Here is a 25,403-nt window from a genome sequence, read left to right as displayed (position 1 = left end):
CTGAGACTCTCTGGAACTCAGAGGGACTGGATGAATATACTCAAAAAAGAGAGCTAGACTGAGGAACCTGGCTTTATTTCAGGGCGAGAGCTGTGTCTTCCATGATCCCCCTGAAGAAGAATGGAGAAGCTTCTGGCCCTGTCTTTGGTGATTCTGTGGCTTCAGCTGGCCAGTGAGTTGGGGCTTTTGGTGATGGGAAGAGGGTGATCAAAGTTCAGAACTCACAAGACTGAGGGGCAAAATCTTCTCTTTAATTGGGAAAAGTGAAAGTGTTAGCCGCTCAGTCCTGTCTAACTCCTTGTGACCTAATGGACTGTAGCCCACCAGGCTCCTCAGTGCCTGGAATTTTCCAGGCAAGAACCCCAGAGTGAGTTGCCATTCCCTTCTCCAGGAGATCTTCCTGATCCAGGGATCAAAGCCACATCTCCTGGATTGCAGGCAGATTCTTTACCACTGTGCCACCAGGAAAGCCTGTTAATTGGGAAATGTATCCTCAAATTATGGAAGGAAATGCAAACGCTAGCGATTGAAAATGCAGTGACTGACTCCTGGACTCTGTCCTTATGTTTCTGCCTAGAGGTGAATAACCAGCAAGGAAAACAGAAGCTTCAGACCCTGAGCATCCAGGAGGGTGAAAATGTCACCATGAACTGCAGTTATAATATTACTTTAACTGCCTTACAGTGGTACAGACAGGATTCAAGACGAGGCGTTGTTCATCTGATTTTAATGCGTTCAAATGAGAGACAGAAACATAGTGGAAGACTGCACTTCACGCTTGACAACTCCATCAAAAGCAGCTCCTTGTGCATCACGGCTTCCCAGGCTGAGGACACTGCTACTTACCTCTGTGCTTCAGACACACAGTGCTCAGCTGGCACCCGCAGCCCCAGCGCAAACCTGCCAGAGCTGTCTCTTAGGAGCTGCCGGGACAGTGTGCAGAGTTGGTGGTTTTGTCTTCCCACAAAGGACAGTCTGCAAATGGCTAGCAACACAAAAGGGAGCTCCTCTCAAATTCCTGAGTTTTTGGTAGCATGTCTATAGTAAAGGGCATGGGATTTAGAATGGGAAGCTGAAGTGCCAAATTCAGCTTTGCCCACCCTGGCTGTGTCTTTAGGTATATCATGGGTGCAGCAGCCTTCAGTGTCCTCAGTTTAAACAAAGGATTTAGACTGATGAGCTTAAAGACCCTTCAATTTCTAATTTTACCAGGTCACTTCTGGAGGATGAAGAAGGACTTCTCAGTATTAGAAGGGCTCATCTGTTATATGTGCAGCCCCCTTAAGACATATGTGGGGCTTTAAGATGCATGAGATGATTTTAGTATTTCTCTAATTTCTGTATAGGAAACAGTAGATTCATCAGACATTAGAAATAAAAAAGGATTTAGGACTGTTTCCATGAAACTTTTCACTTTAAAACTGAGGAGTGAAAATGTTATGTAATAATAGACACGAAGATCTCAGTATTTGGAGTAAAAGAGACAAAGATGTGAATCTGATTCTGCCATTTATGATTTGTATGATTTCTAAGCATCAATTTCTCCATTAAAGAGATGGAAATTTATCCAAAAGTCAGAATTTTCCCCTTACAAGTGAGAGATATATGTTTTCTGCTATCAGCCCTTAAAATATTGTTTTTTAAAAGTGGATACTTCTGTTTATTATCACATATATAGCAGTTTTCCATCCATTGTATTCTTGTTCCTGGTAAGAATGGTTTTCTTGATACAGTTTTGATGCTACTGAAAATGTGTTTGTGGACTAAGGACATTTATATTTATGTGACACTTGGTGAAAAAGGTAGGAGAGGGCAGGGGAAAGGTTGGTAGGACTGTGGTTCCCACATTCCAGACCTTAAACCACCAACATCACCTGTGTCAGAATCACGTAGAACACCTTTGAAGACCTGGGTTATTAGGAGTTTACTCAATCAGACTGATGCAGTGATGGATTGTATTTTTGTCAAACATCATTTATATTAGATATTGGTTCAGCTTCACATCACAAAAAACTCAGATAATGTTTTTAACAAGCTGGAGTTTACTTCCCTCTCATATAAAGAAGCTCTATCGCATGTACCATGTGCAGTCCAGGGCTGGTGTACTAGCTTCATAATCTTGGGAGGAATCAAGGGTCTTCTTTCTAGCTGTTTCTTGTCCTTAAATTGTCACTTTTGTTTATATACTTTGCTGAAACAGCAAGAAATTCATCCACTTTATACACGTTCTGGAAAGAACATCAAGAGGCAAATGAGTACATGCTGGCCAAGTCAATCATTTTCAGAAGCTTCACCCAGCACCTTCTACTTGCATTTCATTTATCAGAGTGTTAGTCCATGTCCCCACATTTCTTCAATCGGCAAAGGAGCCTGGGATATCAAGATTTTTTCAGTCTCAGCATGTTGTCGCTCACAACAAAATTGTTGTTCTCAATTCAATTCAGTTCAGTCGCTCAGTTGTGTCTGACTCTTTGCAATCCCATGGATTGCAGAATGCCAGGCTTCCTTGTCCATCACCAATTCCCAAATTGGTGATGCTCAAATTGATGTCCATTGAGTCAGTGATGCCATTCAACCATCTCATCCTCTGTCATCCCCTTTTCCTTCTGCCTTCAATCTTTCCCAGCATCAAGGTCTTTTCCAATGAATCAGTTCTTCACATCAGGTGGCCAAAGTATTCGAGCTTCAATTTCAGCATCAACCTTCCAATGAATATTCAGGACTTATTTCCTTCAGGATTGACCGGTTTGATCTCCTTACTGTCCAAGAGACTCTTGAGAGTCTTCTCCAACACCACAGTTCAAAAGCATCAATTCTTCGGTGCTCAGCTTTCTTCATGGTTCAACTCTCACATCCATACATGACTACTGGAAAAATCATAGGTTTGACTATATAGACCTTCTTGGCAAAGTAATGTCTCTTCTTTTTAATATGCTGTCTAGGTTGGGATGTCAGGGTCTTTTCAATCTCAGCATGTTGTCACTCACAACAAAATTGTGATTCTACCATAATTGAAAAAGACACATGTACTCCAGTTTATTGAAGCACTATTTACAATAGCTAGGACAAGGAAGCAACCCAAATGTCCATTGACAGATGAATGGATAAAGAAGTTGTGGTGCATATGCACAATGGAGTATTCAGTGCAGTTCAGTTCAGTTCAGTTGCTCATTTCTGTCCAGCTCTTTGCAGCACGCCAGGCCTCCCCGTCCATCACCAACTCCCGGACGGAGTTCATTCAAACTCACGTCCATCGAGTTGGTGATGCCATCCAGCCATCTCATCCTCTGTCGTCCCCTTCTCCTCCTGCCGCCAATCCCTCCCAGCATCAGAGTCTTTTCCAATGAGTCAACTCTTCGCATGAGGTGGCCAAAGTATTGGAGTTTCAGCTTTAGCATTAGTCCTTCCTAAGAACACCCAGGACTGATCTCCTCTAGGATGGACTGGTTGGATCTCCTTGCAGTTCAATGGACTCTCAAGAGTCTTCTCCAACACTACAGTTCAAAAGCATCAATTCTTCAGCACTCAGCTTTCTTTACAGTCCAACTCTCACATCCATACGTGACCACTGGAAAAACCATAGCCTTGACTAGATGGACCTTTGTTGGCAAAGTAGTGTCTCTGCTTTTCAATATGCTATCTAGGTTGGTCATAACTTTCCTTCCAAGGAGTAAGCATCTTTTAATTTCATGGCTGCAATCACCATCTGCAGTGATTTTGGAGCGCAAAAAAATAAAGTCTGACACTGTTTCCCCATCTATTCCCCATGAGTTGATGGGACCAGATGCCATGATCTTAGTTTTCTGAATACTGAGCTTTAAGCCAACTTTTTCACTCTCCTCTTTCACTTTCATCAAGAGGCTTTTTATTTCCTCTTCACTTTCTGCCATAAGGGTGGTATTATCTACATATCTGAGGTTATTGATATTTCTCCCAGCAATCTTGATTCCAGCTTGTGCTTCTTCCATCTCAGCGTTTCTCATGATGTACTCCGCATGTAAGTTAAATAAGCAGGGTGAAAATATACAGCCTTGACGTTCTCCTTTTCCTATTTGGAACCAGTCTGTTGTTCCATGTTCTGTTCTAACTGTTGCCTCCTGAGCTGCATATAGGTTTCTCAAGAGGCAGGTTGGTGGTCTGGTATTCCCATCTCTTTCAGAATTTTCCACAGTTTATTGTGATCCACACAGTCAAAGTCTTTGGCATAGTCAATAAAGCAAAAATAGATGTTTTTCTGGAACTCTCTTGCTTTTTCCATGATCCAGCGGATGTTGGCAATTTGATCTCTGGTTCCTCTGCCTTTTCTAAATCCAGCTTGAACATCTAGAATTTCACGGTTCACATATTGCTGAAGCCTGGCTTGGAGAATTTTGAGCATTACTTCACTAGCGTGTGAGATGAGTGGAATTGTGTGGTAGTGTGAGCATTCTTTGGGGTTGCCTTTCTTTGGGTTTGGAATGAAAACTGACCTTCTCCCATCCTGTGGCCACTGCTGAGTTTTCCAAATTTGCTGGCATATCTTCTGTGTGTTCTTGCCACCTCTTTAATATCTTCTGCTTCTGTGAGGTCCATACCATTTCTGTCCTTTATTGTGCCCATCTTTGCATGAAATGTTCCCTTGGTATCTCTAATTTTCTTGAAGAGATCTCTAGTCTTTCCCATTCTGTTGTTTTCCTCTATTTCTTTGCACTGATCGCTGAGGAAGGCTTTCTTATCTCTTCTTGCTATTCTTTGGAACTCTGCATTCAGATGCTTATATCTTTCCTTTTCTCCTTTGCTTTTCACTTCTCTTCTTTTCACAGCTATTGGTAAGGCCTCCCCAGACAGCCATTTTGCTTTTTTGCTTTTCTATGGGGATGGTCTTGATCCCTGTCTCCTGTACAATGTCACAAACCTCTGTCCATAGTTCATCAGGCACTCTATCTATCAGATCTAGTTCTGTAAATCTATTTCTCACTTCCATTGTATGACCATAAGGGATTTGATTTAGGTCATACCTGAATGGCCTAGTGGTTTTCCCACCTTTCTTCAATTTAAGTCTGAATTTGGCAATAAGGAGTTCATGGTCTGAGCCACAGTCAGCTCCCGGTCTTGTTTTTGCTGACTGTATAGAGCTTCTCCATCTTTGGCTGCAAAGAATATAATCAGTCTGATTTCAGTGTTGACCATCTGGTGATGTCCATGTGTAGAGTCTTCTCTTGTGTTGTTGGAAGAGGGTGTTTGCTATGACCAGTGCATTTTCTTGGCAAAACTCTATTAGTCTTTGCCCTGCTTCATTCCGTATTCCAAGGCCAAATTTGCCTGTTACTCCAGGTGTTTCTTGACTTCCTACTTTTGCATTCCAGTCCCCTATAATGAAAAGGACATCTTTTTTGGGTGTTAGTTCTAGGTCTTGTAGGTCTTCATAGAACCGTTCAACTTTAGCTTCTTCAGCATTACTGGTTGGGGTATAGACTTGGATTACTGTGGTATTGAATGGTTTGCCTTGGAAACAAACAGGGATCATTTTTTCATTTTTGAGATTGCATCCAAGTACTGCATTTCAGACTCTTTTGTTGACCATGATGGCTACTCCATTTTTTCTAAGGGATTCCTGCCAGCAGTGGTAGATATGATGGTCATCTGAGTTAAATTCACCCATTCCAGTCCATTTTAGTTCACTGATTCCTAAAACGTCGACGTTCACTCTTGCCATCTCCTGTTTGACCACTTCCAATTTGCCTTGGTTCACGGACCTAACATTCCAGGTTCCTATGCAATATTGCTCTTGATGGCATTGGACCTTGCTTCTATCACCAGTCACATCCACGACTGGGTATTGTTTTTGTTTTGGCTCCATCCCTTCATTCTTTCTGGAGTTATTTCTCCACTGATCTCCAGTAGTATATTGGGCACCTACCGACCTGGGAAGTTCCTCTTTCAGTATCCTATCATTTTGCCTTTTCATACTGTTCATAGGGTTCTCAAGGCAGGAATACTGAAGTGGTTTGCCATTCCCTTCTCCAATGGACCACATTCTGTCAAACCTCTCCACCATGACCCGCCCGTCCTGGGTGGCCCCACCCAGCATGGCTTAGTTTCATTGAGTTAGACAAGGCTGTGGTCCATGTGATTAGATTGACTAGTTTTCTGTGATTATGGTTTCAGTGTGTCTGCCCTCTGATGCCCTCTCACAACATCTACCCTCTTACTTGGGTTTCTCTTACCTTGGACATGGGGTATCTCTTCATGGCTACTCCAGAAAAGCGCATCCGCTGCTCCTTACCTTGGACGAGGGGTATCTCCTCACTGACACCCCTCCTGACCTTGAACGTGGAGTAGCTCCTCTTGGCCCTCCTGCACCCATGCAGCCACTGCTCCTTGGATGTGGGGTTGCTTCTCTCGGCCACCGCCCCTGACCTCAGGCGTGGGGTAGATCCTCCCAGCTGCCACTCCTGGCCTCAGGCGGGGGATAGCTCCTCCCGGCAACTGCCCCTGACGTCGGACGTGGGGTAGCTCCTCTATAAAAAGGAACACACTTGAGTCAGTTCTAATGAGGTGGATGGACTTAAAACCTATTGCACAGGGTGAAGTAAGCCAGAACGAGAAAGACAAATATCATGTATTAATCCATCCATATGGAATCTAGAAAGATAGCGATGATGAACCTATGTGCAGGGCAGCAAAGGAGACGCAGACATAAAGAAGAGACTTTTGGTCACAGTGAGGAAGGGAGAGGGTGGGAAGACTTGAGAGAGTAGGACTGAAATATATACATTACTATATGTAAAATAGATAGCCAGTGGGAATTTGCTGTATGATGCAGGGAACTCAAAGCCAGTGCTCTGTAACACCCTAGAGGGGTGGAATGGGGAAGGGGTGGGAGTGAGGTTTAAGAGGGAGGGGACGTGTGTATGCCTGTAGCTGATTCATGTTGATCTATGGGAGAAACCATCGCTAGAGTATAAAGTAATTATCCTCCAATTAAAAATAAAAAAATAAAGTATATATTCAACAAAGACCCACTGTAGTGGACAGGGAAAACTGCTCAGTATTCTGTAGTAATCTAAGTGGGAAAAGATTTGAAAAAGAATAGGTACATGTTTATGTATAACTGAATCACTTTGCTGTACACTTGAAACTAACATAACACTGTCAATCAACTACACTCCAATATAAAATAAAAATTTTAAAAATCGTAGTTCTATTAGAAGTAGTAGAAAATGAGCATTCTATAGGCAAATAGCAGTTTCTGCTGTACTCTCAATTTAGGCTGTATTGGAGAAGGCAATGGCACCCCACTCCAGTACTCTTGCCTGGAAAATCCCATGGACGCAGGAGCCTGGTAGGCTGCAGTCCATGGAGTTGCTAAGAGTCGGACACGATTGAGCAACTTCACTTTCACTCTTCACTTTCACGCATTGGAGAAGGAAATGGCAACCCAATCCAGTGTTCTTGCCTTGAGAATCCCAGGGATGGGGGAGCCTGGTGGGCTGCTGTCTATGGGGTTGCACAGAGTCGGACACAACTGAGGTGACTTAGCAGCAGCAGCAAGACTCATGTAGGTTTTTTGTTTGTTTGTTTAGTTATATTCATTTTTGAGATACTGTATTCAGTCTACTTCCCAGTTCTGTTGACTTTGCTTCCTAAAAGTCCTCTAGCAGATGTCACAATCCCCACAACCCAATTCACCTCCACAATCCTCATTAAAAATCCATCTCAGTCTCTTGCTCAACACTTGACACACCCCATCACTCTTCCATGTAGTCCCTTTTCCATAGTGAGAGTGATTTTGCCAGAGTGCAGATGTTAGCATGTCAGTCACCTGGATCCCCATTTGCTCTTAGGACAAAGAAAAGCTACCTCTCCAACTTCATTTCATTATGCGTCCCTAATCTCTCCATTTCTGTCTCTCCCTCTCTCTTCAACAATACTAAGTTGGTCAAGGGCACTATTTTCCTCTTATTTAACCCATTCGTAGATATTTTAGGTGATTTTCTTATTTTTTTCTTTTCCTAAAATTCTTTTCCTTGCTTCAAAAGAGTCAGTTCTAATGAGGTGGATGAAACTGGAGCCTATTATACAGAGTGAAGTAAGCCAGAAAGAAAAACACCAATACAGTATACTAACTCATATATATGGAATTTAGAAAGATGGTAACAATAACGCTGTATACGAGACAGCAAAAGAGACACTGATGTATAGAACAGTCTTTTGGACTCTGTGGGAGAGGGAGAGGGTGCGATGATTTGGGAGAATGGCATTGAAATATGTATAATATCATATATGAAACGAGTCGCCAGTCCAGGTTTGATGCACGATACTGGTGCTTGGGACTGGTGCACTGGGACGACCCAGAGGGATGGTATGGGCAGGGAGGAGGGAGGAGGGTTCAGGATGGGGAACACATGTATACCTGTGGCGGATTCATTTTGATATATGGCAAAACCAATACAATATTGTAAAGTTAAATAAAATTAAATTAAAATAATAATAATAATAAATGCCGACTCATTCTTGTATACTTGTCCAAGAGTCAGTAGCTAAGGAAAGCTTAGTGGGTATTTTTAGAATTATAGACCTCTGCATTTTCAGATTTGTAATTTATTTTTATTTCTTTCATTATTTGTTTAAGGTCTATTTTCAATCCTACTCTGTGATCTCCTTGATGATAGTGTCCATATCTGTGATTTTCATTCTTGAAAACTCAGCATCAATGTGTCTTAGGCATTTGCTGTTGTTGTTTAGTTGCTAAGTCGTGTCCAACTCTTTGTGACCTCATGGACTGTAGCCTGCAAGACTCCTCTCTCCATTGGATTCCAGGTGAGAATCCTTGAGTGGGTTGCCATTTCCTCCTCCAGGGGATCTTCCTGACCCAGGGATCGGATCCACATCTCCTACATTGGCAGGTGGATTCTTTACCACTGAGCCACCCAGGACATATCTTTGGCATTAGCATCATTCAATTTCCTTCTTCTTTTCTATCCATTAATGTGTTCTTTATTTTAAGCCTCCTCAAAAAAGCTATGCTAATATTTAGTGAAAAAAGTAATTTTAGAGGCTTATGGATAAATTATTGGAGTACAGTGAGGATTGGCAAAGGATAGCCACAAGGCAAAGTGGCTTGATACTTATGTTTATAAATAAAGTTTTATTGGAAGACAGCCATGCTCATTTATTTATGCATTGGCCATGGATGCTTTGTGCTATACCAGCATAGTTGTAGCAGAGACCGTATGACTTCAAAACCTAAACTATTTACTATTTGACCCTTTATAGACAAAAAACTCTGCCAACCTACAGGGTGTAGGAATTACATTAGAATTTTTCGATTTGGATTTTTTTGTTTGATGACAACAAATTAAATATTTTCTATCATATTTCTAATATTTCTAATCATCTGTTGGGAGAATTTAGAATACTCCCCGTCTTCTAATTAAAGACAAATGGAATAATGACACTTTACAAATAAAAGCATCATAGGTCTTTAAATGGATAAAAATTTTAAGAATATTTTTAAACATTTAAAAAGTTTGAATGTATCAACATGCAATTCAGTAGAAAAAGAGTAGCAGTAAATGCACTATTTTTTTTCAGTGCTGATTTTTTGATGCTTTGTTCAATAATAGAGTTATATAATGATGACTTAAATATATTTTTTTGAATAGAAGTAAAAATACTTGAAATCACAGTAATTCAGACAATAATGCAGAGAAGGCAATGGCAACCCACTCCAGTACTCTTGCCTGGATAATCCCATGGATGGAGGAGCCTGGTAGGCTGCTGTCTATGGGGTCACACAGAGTCAGACATGACTGAAGAGATTTAGCAGCAGCAGCAGACAATAGTGCATTAAGCTCCAGATCATCTTAATCAGGTGAATTATTGAATGACACAATAAATAGCTTTCTTCTAATGAGATTTCACCACCTCTTTAGTTTCAGTAAAATATCACTTCTCACATTAATGTTTTAATATGAATTTTATTAATTTTGTATTTTATATGCATAGACTTCCCTGATAGCTCAGTTGGTAAAGAATCCACCTGCAATGCTGGAGACCCTGGTTCAATTTCTAGATCGGGAAGATCCACTGGAGAAGGGATAGGTTACCACTCCATATTCTAGAGCTTTGCTTGTGGCTCAAGTGATAAAGAATCCGTCTGTAATGCGGGAGATATGGGTTTGACTCCTGAGTTGGGAAAATCCCTGGAGAAGGGAAAGGCTACCCACTCCAGTATCCTGGCCTGGAGAACCCCATATAGTTCACGGGGTCGCAAAGAGTCGGACACGACTAAACGACTTTCACTTTGGTGATTAACTGTGACCCGAAGATGTTTATACTTAACCTGAGTTTTGTATGTATAAAGGTACTATAATATTTTTTAAATAGTCGGTATGAGAGTGGTCTCTTATATGAAGAACTGTGCCTTAGTTTTGAGAAATACCTAATGCTCCTGTGTTCAGACCCTAGACATGCCGCTGGAAGCAGCTCATCATACCACGGGCCTGAGAACTATTTCTCATAGAGACCATACTTCATAAACAGATCACTGCACACCTGGACATGTCTCCTCATTCACTTATTCATTTTTCAAATATTTTTAAATCATTTGCTCTGAACTAGTGTTCTGTGTATTTTGAGAAGTTGGCCACTGAGATTAATAAGATGAAGTTCCTGATCTCAGGTGCATCAAACCTAGTTTGAAAAACAACACACAAATGATTCCAATATGGTGTAGAAATGACAGTGATAGATGTGCGTACAAGGCACGGTGGGAAGAGAGGTGGGTCCTAACTCAGCCTGAAGGACTGGATCAGCACTTTCATAAGGAGTAATTGGTTCTTAAAGAAGGAATAAAAAGTTGCCTAGGCAAAGATTCTAGGCAGAAAGGAAGAACATTCTAAGCAGAGACAGCTCATCCCCTGGTTCTAGGGGACCACTGAGGGAAATGACAAGAAGAGATCTCAGTTCAGTCTTTTTTCACACTCACACTATAACTTAAGTTGCCTAAATGAGCTTACTGTTCAATGCGATCAGACAATAGATGCTGGGCCTGGAAAGCCTTAAGGGAACTGTATTTCTCTGCATCTTAAAGACAGAGGGATTACCATCTATCTCAGCCTCAGACACCATTGCAAAGTCTGCAGAAATTATTTGGTGCTTCCTTCCTTGAGCCCTACGCTCACCCCAGATACCTATTTCCCTTCTATGCCTACAACTTGAGCTCCTTTTCAGGGTAAATACCAAAAGATGTACAGCAGACTGCAGGAACAGAGGGAGAACGACAGAGGGCGCTGCTCCCTTTCGTTGGTGGTTTGATAATAAATTCATCTTTCATTTCTGAGAACCTTTCTCTCTTGCTCAGCCTACAGCATGATCTTGTAGGGGAGTTTGTCTTGCATAGCACATGAACCAAGATTTTCTTGAAGATTTCAACAAAATATCAAGAAACTAGAGGAATAGTTTTTTCAACTTTCGTGTATCCCCAAACTCAGCCTTCCACTGCTTCTGAGCCAGCTATGCTGTCTGCTTTGTGCTTAGGACTTGTGATCTTGTTGATAATGCGTGAGTAACATTGATTTAAAATTTCTAAGATGTTCTATTCCTTGGTTTTAGGATGTCACGTAACCTCTATCAAGCGGGAGATGGTCCCTCTTTCTTAGCCAACTTAACAAAGTCTTATGTGTGCGGTTTTTTTCTTTAAGGAGGCACCAGTGGAGACTTGGTGACCCAGACAGAAGGTGTTGTTACCCTTCCCGAGAAGACATCTCTGACTCTGAAGTGTACTTACCAGTCCAGCTATTCAGGTTTTCTTTTCTGGTATGTCCAGTACCAAAACAAAGAGCTTGAGCTGCTCCTGAAAAGCTCATTAAACCAGAAGGTGACCAGCAGAGGTTTTGAAGCCACTCATATCTCGAGTGACAGCTCCTTCCACCTGCAGAAATCCTCCATGCAAACATCAGACTCAGCTGTGTACTACTGTGCTGTGAGTGACACAGTGAGAGAGGCCGCAGGGGGAGCTGAACACAAACCCAAGAGCACAGATGGGGTCAGGCTGTGGGCAGCTCTCCAGAGTTCTGTGCTAAAGGCATTGTCAAAGTACTTTCAGCTCTGGAGCTCAGAGCTAAGAACCTTGGAATTCTTGGATTGCCCTACAGAGAGGAATCTGGGGCGGGACAGCGTAAAGAGGAACCTAAGCACTTTTCTCCACAAATGCCTGTTTTCAGCCCATTCACATTCCCCATAAAGGCACAGAATCCCTTGAAGTGTCATTAACTCTTCAGTGACAATTCAGTTGATATATGCTGAAATATTTCACAACCTGTTAATGAAAACTCCCAGGAACATTGCTAATGGATGACTGTGTGATCTGGAAGGTAGTCTCTGGTTTTAACAATTCAGACTAGGATTGTATGTCTTGCTGAGATACACCTGCAGACACTCCATCTTCAGTGACTAGGAGCTTTATTCTCTCTTGCCTTGACTTTTCCATCCCTATGGCTGCTACAGCAATGCTGCTACCTAGGTAAGTTCCAGGAGGAGAGTTTTCTGACAAGATAATCCTTCTGTCAATGGCCCTGTGGGTCAGAGCAGTCCAGCTGGTAAATATTGCAGGCATGATGTGTATTGTTTGTATTCAAACAGGGTACAGGATATTCTCTTTGCCAATAATAACATCACCTCAGGGGAAATTTATTCATCAGTCGGTCATATTTCTGATATATGGAAAAAGTGTTTATGTACTCTTACAATAAGCTATCTTTGGAGTGGAGTGAGCTTTTCACCTGCTCCAAGAAATTAGGAGAAAGTATCACCCACTCCCAAGGCAGGAACATCTCCCCACTCCTCTGCTCATGAGCAGGAATGTGGAGCCACTTGGGCTCTGCATCTCTGCAATAATCATGCCTATTGCACAGAGCATCCCCTCTGCATCTCTGAAGGTTTAACTCCTGTCCTCGCCTTTGGGGACCAGACTTTCTGGAAGGACAGTGGGGGACACAGAAGGTGTGAAAAGAGATATGTTTTACTGCCAGGCAGTCAGGGAGATGTGGCCTAGACACTGATTATTTGTCATCTCATAATTTATACACATAGCAATCAAAATACAGAGTTTAATAGTAGAATAGTTTTAATGGTCCTGGAGGATGTAGTCCCCATCCTCATTTAACAGGGTGGATGTCAGGACACCTACCTGAAGGTCAGTGCAGACCTCCTCCCTAACATCCTAGAGTCCTGCACCCTGGGTGTTGGCCACCTGAGCACTGGGGGTTCAACATCTTGATAAACAGGCCAGAGAAAGGGAGAGGGAGATGAAAAAGCAAAACTAAATCTGAACAGTGAAAGGAAAGTATCCAAGCAGGTTTTATTCCCCTGGTGGTAACTGTGTCAGCGCTCTACTTCCGGTCTGATCCCTTATTCCACATCTGGGTCCAGGCTAGGGGGACTACAGACAGGGCAGAGGATTTTTTTTTTTCTTACCTGCTCCTCAGTCAACTGAAAGCAGTTTGAGACAGGAATCATGTCTGGTTTTGGTTTCCACGTTGTAGACAACTCTGTAAGTTTCCAGAATGAATGCTGGAGCCTAGGGATTCCTGAACATGCACAAAAGTTTAAGAGAACCTTGGTGATCTGCTGAGCCAGAGAGTCATGCCAACATGATAACTTGACTAAAGACCCTAATTTTAGGGGGAACTTTCGTCCAGGGGATAGGACTCTGTGCTCCTAATGATGGGGGCCTGAGTTTGATCCTTGATCAGGGAACTAGATCTCACAAGCCAAAATTAAGACCCAGCACAGCCACAAACAAAAACAAAACAGAACAGCTCAGCAAACAGCTGTGCATTAAAAAAAATACCCTAATTTTAGAAAAACAGGTCATTTTGACTGTTGATAAATTCTATGTCCATTAGCAGGTATCATTTGAAGAAGATTGCTCTTGTGTTCAACTCACTTGGTCATTGCCATTTAGAAACATTTATTTTTAATTGGAAGACAATTGGAAAGCTACAGGTAAAAGGATGATACTAGAACCCTTCCCAACACCGAATACAAAATAAACTCAAAATGGATTAACGACTTAAATGAAGGCCAGAATCCATAAAACTCTTAGAGGAAAACATAGGCAGTACACGCTTTGACATACATCACAGCACAATCCTCTTTGACCCACCTTCTAGAGTATTGGAAATAAAAACAAAAATAAATCGGACTTAATTCAACTAAGAGTCACAGCATTGTTCCTGGGTTGACAGCACTGCCCTAAGAGTCCTCCCAGCTGCCTGCAGCTGCAGCATCGCCATGCCTTAGATGGTGTTATGTCAGCAAAGAGCAATGTTTTGACTTCTTACCATAATACAGTCTTACTTTGCATAAGGCAAACCCAACCCTAGAGAAAACAAGCTATGAAATGACCGCTTAAATCTTCTTCTGGGTTCACTTTACTGGCACATATAATTGCACAGGTAACCATACAAATGGGCTGACAGACACTGAGCAAATAGTTCTTTCCACAGAGATTCCTGAATCCTTAATAAAACAAACAAACAAAAGACAGAGGAACACCACGAACATATGCCTCTGGAATGAAGAGTGCCCAGCTAACATATTAAGCATCTAAACTTGACATTCTAAAAAAAATGCTTCAGTTCAGTTCAGTCGCTCAGTCGTGTCCGACTCTTTGCAACCCCATGAATCCCAGCACGCCAGGCCTCCCTGTCCATCACCAACTCCCAGAGTTCACTGAGACTCACGTCCATTGAGTCAGTGATGCCATCCAACCATCTCATCCTCTGTCGTCCCCTTCTCCTCTTGCCCCCAATCCCTCCCAGCATCAGAGTGTTTTCCAATGAGTCGATTCTTCGCGTGAGGTGGCCAAAGTACTGGAGTTTCAGCTTCAGCATCATTCCCTCCAAAGAAATCCCAGAGCTTATCTCCTTCAGAATGGACTGGTTGGATCTCCTTGCAGTCCAAGGGACTCTCAAGGGTCTTCTCCAACACCACAGTTCAAGGGCATCAATTCTTCAGCACTCAGCCTTCTTCACAGTCCAACCTCACATGCATGCATGACTAAAGGAAAAACCATAGCCTTGACTAGATGGACCTTTGTTGGCAAAGTAATGTCTCTGTTTTTGAATATGCTATCTGAGTTGGTCATAACTTTCCTTCCAAGGAGTAAGTGTCTTTTAATTTCATGGCTGCAGTCACCATCTGCAGTGATTTTGGAGCCCAAAAAAATAAAGTCTGACACTGTTTCCACTGTTTCCCCATCTATTTCCCATGAAGTGATGGGACCGGATGCCATGATCTCAGTTTTCTGAATGTTGAGCTTTAAGCCAACTTTTTCACTCTCCACTTTCACTTTCATCAAGAGGCTTTTTAGTTCCTCTTCACTTTCTGCCATAAGGGTGGTGTCATCTGCTTATCTGAGGTTACTGATATTTCTCCTGGCAATCTTGATTCCAGCTTGTGTTTCTTCCAGTCCAGCGTTTCTCATGATGTACTCTGCATATAAGTTAAATAAACAGGGTGACAATATACAGCCTTGGTTGAGTTAAAACCACTATGTGACAAGAAGTGAAACGATAGTGATTGTGTTTCAAGAACCAAGGTCCCTAATTAAGCTCACCTGTCCCTCATGAGGCTAAAGGGGTAAGGTTGCTGTCATCCAAGGATGGTCCAACTCCAACCCACTCTCCCCCTCAACCCCTGCCTTACGCTTATCTTATCTCTCTCTGTCTCTCTTTTTTCAACATTCCTCCTCTCTGGTACTGCTGCTGCTGCTGCTAAGTCTCTTCAGTCGTGTCCGACTCTGTGCAACCCCATAGACGGCAGCCCACCAGGCTTCCCTGTCCCTGGGATTCTCCAGGCAAGAACACTGGAGTGGGTTGCCATTTCCTTCTCCAGTGCATGAAAGTGAAAAGTCAAAGTGAAGTCACTCAGTCTTGTCCAACTCTAGCGACCCCATGGACTGCAGCCTTCCAGGCTCCTCTGTCCATGGGATTTTATAGGCAAAAGTACTGGAATGGGGTGCCATTGCCTTCTCCGCTCTCTCTGGTACAGAGGTGCACAATTTTTAGGTATTTCAGGATCTCTGTTTTCCTATTCTGTCTCAATCCCACAATGAGACAGCTGCACTATTTTTGGTAAATCCCTCATGCACTGGTGCCTAGAAGCTGCCTCCGTGAAGTAAGCTGGGCAATGTCAGTGCTCATCTCATCTGTTTTCCTTATTTCTGTGCTACCTGATATTCAAGGTCCAAAAATAGTTTTCCAATTGGAAGATCAACTCTACCATTATCAGTGAAAAAGAAGTCACGTATTTTACCTCTATTGTGTTTTACAAAGCTGTCATTCCATGATAAATCAGGATAATAACCTTATCACTTAACTACACATTATTTGACATCTGCCTTAGATAAAAATTTCTCCACGGCATGTTGACAGAGTCAACATGAATATAACTACTTCAGAGAAGTGACTTGGGTTGAGGAGGAAGCACTTTACACTCAGGGGGATCCTTCTCTGACCCATGGGAATCTTGGAGGCATATGCAAGGAAGAAATCTCTGACTAGTCCATCTAGAAATTGTAACTCGGGTCTCTTGCGAAGCTAGAGATACCTGTACCATGCAAAAAAAGTATGGAAGTAATAATAGAATATTTCCCTAGGCACGCTTATGTTTAGGACTCTCTTCTTAGGGTCCTGTCCCCTTCTCCCGTGTATTCCCCACGAGCTATTATCCGGAGAAATAGGTCAGACCGCACTGTGGTGCAATTTTCAATATCACCACCAGAGGGCGGGACTTCCTTCAGATGCGGTTGCTCATTGTATTCAGGAGCTGGTTTCACTTGCCTGCTTTGTAGCCACAAGAGAGAATATTGCTGCAGTACAGTAAGGGGCTCTCAGTTTCTGAGTGACGAGCTTCTGTAAAATCCAGATGAAGACTAGATTTGTTAGACTGGTGTATTCCCGGGAACAAGGTTCGTGCTCTTTTGCAAACATGCATTCTGCCACTCACTCAGTTCTTCTGATCATCTTAATATTCAGTAAGTAACATTTTATTCTAAATGTTAAGGATTTTTCACTTTCTTATAATTGTGGGTAAGTTTTATTTTTCTTCTCTGACTGAAAACTCCTCTCCTGTACATTTCTACAATAACAAAGTGATTCTGTTCCAGGAAGGACCAATGGTGACTCAGTGAACCAGACAGAGGGCCCAGTGACTGTCTCAGAGGGGGCTCTCCTGACCCTGAACTGCACTTACCAGGCCACATATTCAAATTCCTATCTTTTCTGGTACGTCCAGCATCTCAACAAAGCTCCTCATCTCCTCCTGATGAGCTTAACAGCAGACAAGAAGGTAGAGCATGAAGGTTTTCAGGCCACTCTTGTTAAGCGTGACAGCTCCTTCCACCTGCAGAAACGGGCAGTGCAAGCATCAGACTCGGCTGTGTACTACTGTGCTCTGAGTGACACAGTGAGAGAGGGCTGCGGGGGAGCTGAGCACAAACCCAGAGTGCAGATGGGGCTCTGGCTGTGGGCAGCCCTGGAAGGGGTGTTGTTTCTCTCTCCAGAGGTAGTGTCAAAGCACTTCCAGCTCTGATACTCAGAGCCAAGGACCTTGGAATTCTTGGATTGTCCTACAGAGGAATCTGGGGCAGGACAGTGTAAAGAGGAACCTAAGAGCTTTTCTCCAAAAATGCTTGTTTTCAACCCATCGACATCCTCCCAGATGGCGTAGAATCCCTTAAAGTGGCATTAACTCTTCAATGACAATTCAGAATATATATGCTGAAATATTTCACAATATGTTAAAGAAAATTTCAGGGCACATTGTTGATGGATGACTGTGTGACCTGGAAGCTAGTCTCTTGTTTTTAAAATTCAGGCCATGATTGTGTATCCTGCTGAGTTTCACCTGCAGACACTCCATCTTCAGGGAATGGAGCATTATTCTCTCTTTCCTTGACATTTCCATCCCTTCTGGTTGCTGCAGAAATGCTGCTGCCTAAGTAAGTTCCAGGAGGAGACATCCTGAAAAGATATTCCTTCTGTCAAGGGCCCTGTGGATCAGAGAAGCCCACTCTGTAAATATCACAGGTGTTGTGTGTATTGTTTCTATTCAAACTGGGTACAGGATATTCTCTTTGCTAATAACCTCATCTCAGGGAATGAATGCCAAAGAATGTTCAAATTACCATACAATTGCACTCATTTCACATGTTAGCAAGATTATGCTCAAAATCCTTCAAGCTGTGCTTCAGCAGTACGTGAACCAAGAATTTCAGATGTAGCAGCTGGGTTTAGAAAAGGCCAAGGAACCACAGCAGATCCAATATCTGCTTTAAACAGACAAAGCAAGGGGATTTAAAAAATCATCTATTTCTGCTTCATTGACTACGCTAAAGCCTTTCACTGTGTGGATCACAACCAACTGTGGAAAATTCTTAAAGAGATGGGGATACCCAAGAAACCTGTATGCAGGACAAGAAGCAACAGTTAGTACTGGACATGGAAAAATGACTGGTTCAAAATTGGGAAAGGGGTACGTCAAGGCTATATATTGTTTCCCTGCTTATTTAACTTATACGTGGAGTACATCATGTGAAATGCAGGGCTGGATGACTCATAAGCTGGAATCAAGATTGCCAGGAGAAATATCAACAACCTCAGATATGTGGATGATATCACTCTGATGGCAGAAAGTGAAAAGAAGCTAAAGAACCTGTTGATGCAGGTGAAAGAGGAGAGTGAAAAAGCTGGATTAAAGCTCAACATTAAAAAATCTAAGATTATGGCATCTGGTCCCATCACTTTATGGCAAATAGATGGGGAAAATGTGGAAATAGTGACATTTAATTTTACTGGGCTTCAAAATCACTGCAAATGGTGACTGCAGCCATGAAATTAAAAGATGCTTGCTTCTTGGAAGAAAAGCAATGACCAATCTAGACAGCATATTAAAAAGCAGAGACATTACGTTACCCACAAAGGTCCATATAATCAGAGCTATGGTTTTCCCAGTAATCATGTATGGATGTGAGAGTTGGACTGTGAAGAAAGCTGAGTGCTGAAGAATTGATGCTTTCTGGCTGTGGTGTTGGAGAAGACTCTTGAGAGTCCCTTACTGCAAGGAGATCAAACCAGTCAATCCTAAAGGATATCAATCCTGAATATTCATTGGAAGGACTGATGCTGAGGTTGAAGTTCCAATATTTTGGCCACCTGATGTGAAGAATCGATTCACTGGAGAAGACCCTGATGCTGGAAAAGATTAGAGCAAGAGGATAAGGAGGTGACAGAGGATGATGGTTTGATGGCATCACTGACTCAATGGACATGAGTTTAGCAAACTCTGGGAGATAGTAAAGGACAGGGAAGGACACACAACTCCTGCAATATTTACAAAGTGAGCTGCTCTGATCCACAGGACCCTTCAGAAGGAATATCTTGTCAGGAAGCTCTCCTCTTGGAGCTTACTTAGGCAGAGCATTTCTGGAGCAACCAGAAGGGATGGAAAAGTCAAGGAAAGAGAGAATAAAGCTCCTGGCGTGCAGCAGTTCATGGGGTCGTAAAGAGTCAGACATGACCTAGGGACTGAATAGCAACAAAAACAGGGAAAATTAATTCATCAATCAGTCACATTTCAGACACAGGGAAAAATACTCTTACAATAAGCTATCTTGGCAGCAGAGTGAGCTTTTTCACCTGCTCAAGAAACTAAGAGAAAGTATCACCCCCTCCCAAAGCAGGAACATCTGCCCACTCCTCTGCTCATAAGCAGGATGTGGAGCCACTTGGGTCACTGCTCTGCGTCCCTGATACAATCATGCCATTGCACAGAGAGTCCCCTCTGCATCTCTGCAGGCTGAATTCCTGTCTGCAGCTTCGAGGAGCAGACTTTCTGGAAGGACAGTGGTGGGCACAGCAGGTGGGAAGAGATGTCTGTTTTACTGCTGGGCAGTCTGTGAGATGTGGCCAGGATATGGAATCATTGTCATTTCACAATTTGTAGGCGTGCATGAGTTGCTCAGTGGTGTCTGACTCTTTGCGACCCCGTGGACTGTAGCCCACCAGGCTCCTCTGTCCATGGAGTTTTCCAGGCAAGAATACTAGAGTGGGTTGCTATTCCCTTCTCCAGGAGATCTTTCTGACCCAGGGATTGAACCCTCATCTCCTCAATTGGCAGGCAGATTCTTTATCACTTAGTACCTGGGAAGCCCAATTTATTGGCACAACTACTTAAATGCAGAGTTTAATAGTTATAGTAGTTTTATGGTCTTGTCAGATGTACTCACCATCATCACTTAGGGTGAATCTGGACACCCACCTGAAGGTAAGCACTGCCTTCCTCCCTGACATCCTAGAGTCCTGCACACTGGGTACCGGCCACCTGAGCACTGGAGGTTCACATCTTAATAAACAGGCCACAGAAATGGAGAGGGAGATGAAGGAACAAAAATAAATCTTAACGGTGGGGAAATAAAGTATTCTAGCAGGTTTTATGGAGAAGGCAATGGCACCCCACTCCAGTACTCTTGCCTGGAAAATCCCATGGACAGAGGAGCCTGGTAGGCTGCAGTCCATGGGGTCACACAGAGTCGGACACGACTGAGCGACTTCACTTTCAGTTTTCACTTTCATGCATTGGAGAAGGAAATGGCAACCCACTCCAGTGTTCTTGCCTGGAGAATCCCAGGGACGGGGGAGCCTGGTGGGCTGCCGTCTATGGGGTCGCACAGAGTTGGACACGACCGAAGGGACTTAGCAGTAGCAGCAGCAGCAGGTTTTATTCCCCGGGTGGTAACTGCATCAGCTCTCTACTTCCAGTCTGATCCCTCATTTCACATATTTCGGTCTAGGCTAGTGGGAGTACAGACAGGGCATAGGATATATATATATATTTGTTTCGTTTTGTTTTGTTTTGTTTTTTACTCACCTGCTCCTCAATCAACTGAAAGCAATTTAAGGTAGGAATCGTGTCTGATTTTTGTTTCCACATTGTAAACAACCCTGTAAATTTCCAGAATGAATTCTGGAGAATAGGGATTCCTGAAAATGCACAAGAGTTTAAGAGAACATAGGTGATCTACTGAGCCAGAGAGTCCTGCCAGCATGATAACTTCAACTCAAGATTCTAATTTTAGGGGGAGCATTAGTTCAGTGACTGGGGCTCTGCACTCACATTGAAGGGGCCCAGGTTCAATCCCTGGTCAGGGAACTAGATCCCACAAGCCTAAACTAAGACCTGGTGCAGACAAAAAACAAAACAAGCAAAAAGAACAGCTCAGCAAAAAGATGTGCATTTAAATGATCCCAGTTTTGGTAAGAAGCAACAAAGTTCATTTTAACTGGTGAGAAAATCTCAGTAGGTGAAAAAGTCACATTTGAAGAAGATTGTTCTTTTCAACTGACTTAGTCACAGCCATTGTTACTGGATTGACAATGCTGCCCTGAGAGCCCGTGTAAGGCAACCTCACAGCTGTCTGCAGCCACACATTCCCATGCCTTAAAATGGTTTATGTCAGCAAAGAACAATGGCAGCAATTCTCACCATAATATAGTCAGACTTTGCATAAAATAAACCCTATCCTGGAGAAAAGAACAAGCTATGAAATGACCCCATTAAATCTTCTGCTGGGTTCGCTTCACTAGCACAAATAATTGCACAAGAAACTACGCAAACAGGCTGACAGACACTGAGCCAACAGTTCTTTCCATTGAGATCCCTGAATCCCTAATAAGACAAACAAACAAACAGAAGACAGATCGATGCCACACACGCCTCAGGAATGAAGAGTGCCCAGCTAATATACTAACCATCTAAACCTGACATTCTAAAAAAGATACTTAGTTGAATTAAAGCAAGAATGTGACAAGAGGTAAAAAGACGTTCAAGAATCAGGTTAAGTAAGGTCACCTAAGTAAGGTCACCTGTCCTTCATGAGGCTAAAGGTGTAAGGTTGCTGTCATCCAAGGATGGTCCAACTCCCCCCTGACCCACTCTCCTCACCAAGCCCTGCCTTGCGCTTATCTCTCTCTCTATCTCTCTTTTTTCAACATTCCTCCTCTCTGGTACAGAGGTCCACAATTTTTAGGTATTTCAGGATCTCCGTTCTCCTATTCTGTCTTAGTCCCACAATGAGACAGCTGCACTATTTTTGGTAAATCCCTCATGCACTGGTGCCTGGAAATTGCCTCCATGAAGTAAGCTGGGCAATGTCAGTGCTCATCTCATCTGTTTTCCTTATCTCTGTGCTACCTGATGTTCAAGGTCCAAAAATAGTTTTCAATTGGAAGATCAACTCTACTGTTATCAGTGAAAAAGAAGTCACATATTTTATTTTTGTTATGTTTTACAAATATGTCATTCCATGATAATAACCTTATCACTTAACTGCACATTATTTGACACCCGCCTTACAAAAAATTTTCTCCATGGCATGTTGACAGAGTCAACATGAATATAACTACTTCAGAGAAATGACTTGGGTTGAGGAGGAAGCACTTTCCATACAGAGGGATCCTTCTCCGACCCATGGAAATCGGAAACACATTCAAGGAAGAAACCTCTGACTATTCCATCTGGAAATTGTAACTGGGGATTCTTGCGAAGCGAGAGATACCGGTACAATGCAAAAAATTATGGAAGTAATAATAGAATATTTCCCTAAGCATGCTTATGTTTAGGACTCTCTTCTTAGGGTCGTGTCCCATTCTCCGTATGTACCCCACAAGCTATTATCAGAAGGAATAGGTCAGACCGCACTGTGGTGCAATTTTCACGATCACCACCAGAGGGCGGGGCTTCCTGCAGATGCGGTTCCCCATTGTATTCAGGAGCTGGTTTCACTTGCCTGCTTTGTAGCCACAAGAAAGAGTATTGCTGCAGTACAGAAAGGGGCTCTCAGTTTCTGAGCGAGCAGCTTCTGTAACATTCAGATGGAGACTAAATTTATTAGATTTGTGTATTCCCGGAAACAAGGATCGTTTTCTTTTGCGAACATGCATTCTGCCACTCACTCAGTTCTTCTGATCATCTTAATATTCAGTAAGTAACATTTTATCCTAAATGTTAATAATTTTTCATTTTCCTATGATTATAGGTAAGTTTTATTTTTCTTCTCTGGCTGAAAACTCTCCTCCTGTACATTTCTATCATAACAAAGTGATTGTCTTCCAGGAGGGACCAATGGTGACTCAGTGAACCAGAAAGAGGGCCCAGTGACTGTCTCAGAGGGGGCTCTCCTGACCCTGAACTGCACTTACCAGACCACGTATTCAGATCCCTATGTTTTCTGGTACGTCCAGCATCTCAACAAAACTCCTCAACTCCTCCTGAAGGGCTGGATGAAAGACCAGAGTCCAGTACGTGAAGGTTTTCAGGCCACTCTTGTTAAGCGTGACAGCTCCTTCCACCTGCAGAAACGGGCAGTGCAAGCATCAGACTCGGCCGTGTACTACTGTGCTGTGAGTGACACAGTGAGAGAGGGCTGCGGGGGAGCTGAGCACAAACCCCGAGTGCAGATGGGGCTCTGGCTGTGGGCAGCCCTGCAGGGGGGTTGCTGTTTCTGTCTTAGGTGTTTTATGCTAGCTGTGTTGCTGTTTATGTACTAAGTCATGTCCGACTCTTTTCCGACTCTATGACTGTAGGGCTCCTCTGTCCATGGGATTTCCCAGGCAAGATGACTGGAGTGGGTTGCCATTTCTTTCTCCTGGGAATTATCCTGACCCGGGAATGGTACCCGTGTCTCCTGTTTGACAGGCAGATTCTTTACCACTGAGCCACGTGGGAAGCCCCTGTTTTATGCCAGAGGCATCATCAAAGTACTTCCAGCTCTGAAGCTCAGTGCCAAGAACGCTGCAATTCTTGGATTGGTCTACAGAGAGGAATCTGGGAGGGACAGTGAAGAGAGGAATCTAACAGGCCTTCTCCAGAAATGCCTGTTTTGAGCCCAGTGACATTTCTCCAGATGGCATAGAATTCCTGGAAGTGACATTCAGTTCAGTTCAGTTCAGTTGCTCAGTCGTGTCCGACTCTTTGCGACCCCACCAATCACAGCACTCCAGGCCTCCCTGTCCATCACCAACTCCCGGAGTTCACTCAGACTCAGGTCCATCGAGTCAGTGATGCCATCCAGTCATCTCATCCTCTGCCTCCCCTTCTCCTCCTGCCCCCAATCCCTCCCAGCATCAGAGTTTTTTCCAATGAGTCAACTCTTCGCATGAGGTGGCCAAAGTACTGGAGTTTCAGCGTTAGCATCTTTCCTTCCAAAGAAATCCCAGGTCTGATCTCCTTCAGAATGGACTGGTTGGATCTCCTTGCAGTCCAAGGGACTCGCAAGAGTCTTCTCCAACACCACAGTTCAAAAGACATTAACTCTGTTCAATGACAGTTCAGTTGATATATGCTGAAATATGTCACAACCTGTTGATGAAAACTCCCAGGGCACCTCGTTCATGGATGAATGCATGACCTTGAAGCTACTGTCTGATTTTTATAATTCAGACCAGAATTTTGTGTCTTGCTGAGTTTCACCTGCAGACACTCTATCTTTAGTGACTGGGACCTTTACACTCTCTTCCCTTGAATTTTCCAACTCTTATGGTTGCTCAAGAAATGCTGCTGCTGCGAGTCCCATGAAGATGGTTTCCTGAGAAGATAGTCCTGCTGTCAAGGGCCCTGTGGGTCAGAGCAGTCTAGTCAGTGAACCTTTTGCGCATGAGGTGTCTTGCTTCTATGTTGGTGACACAGCTCCACCCTCTTCTTGTCATCATGGCAGCTCTTTACAGAATGCTAGGTCATGATCGCGACTCTGGTCTTGAGGATCTGTGCTGTGAGACATTCTGGACATAAACATAACCACGTAACCTGACATATCATCTTTATCACTGTATTGAGGCCTCTGATCCTTTTTAAATGTGTCAAATTCAGTGACCAAGCAAACATCAGTCCGTTAGCGAAAAGAGGGCACATGGACTTTTGTTGACCGGGATTCTAAATTCTTAACATATTCACAGTGTTCCCACAGCAGAGGAGCAGAAAACAGAGAAATATGTGGCTCTCACTGTAACTTGCAATGAATGAAACTCACCGAGAGAAACTCATCCTGGCATTCTGGAGGTCTCTGAACCTTACCGTCCTTTATCCCTCTTGGATGATTCTGTGGGACCGACAGGTACAGATGAAGGTTTTGCAGAGCCTGAGCCTTCTGTGATTTCAGAGGCTATTCTTAAGAAAAAGAAAATGAAATTGCAGAATCAAGTTTTTGGGCCCAGGACACTAAGGGATCCTGAAATACATGCTGAATTTGCTTCATAAATTTTACCCTCCTCTTTAAGATCAAAGCATTATAACCATCTTATTTTGTCCTGATATTGGCAGGTTAGAACCCCCAGGACTCTTTCTGTCCCAGCACTTGA

The 25,403-nt window shown here is 43.1% G+C and overlaps 1 gene segment (V, D, J or C); it reads left to right on the top strand.

Annotated features, from left to right (window-relative positions):
- The first annotated feature begins 22,985 nt into the window (after positions 1–22,985).
- Positions 22,986–23,597, top strand: LOC129620446 (T cell receptor alpha variable 18-like). The segment is given in 2 exon segments: positions 22,986–23,031; positions 23,164–23,597. Coding segments are annotated over 2 exon segments (480 nt in total).
- The last annotated feature ends 1,806 nt before the right edge of the window (positions 23,598–25,403 follow it).

Source organism: Bubalus kerabau, chromosome 10 (genome assembly GCF_029407905.1).
Source record: "Bubalus kerabau isolate K-KA32 ecotype Philippines breed swamp buffalo chromosome 10, PCC_UOA_SB_1v2, whole genome shotgun sequence".
Classification (NCBI taxonomy): domain Eukaryota; kingdom Metazoa; phylum Chordata; class Mammalia; order Artiodactyla; family Bovidae; genus Bubalus; species Bubalus kerabau.
This window is presented reverse-complemented; position numbering and strand designations above follow the sequence as displayed.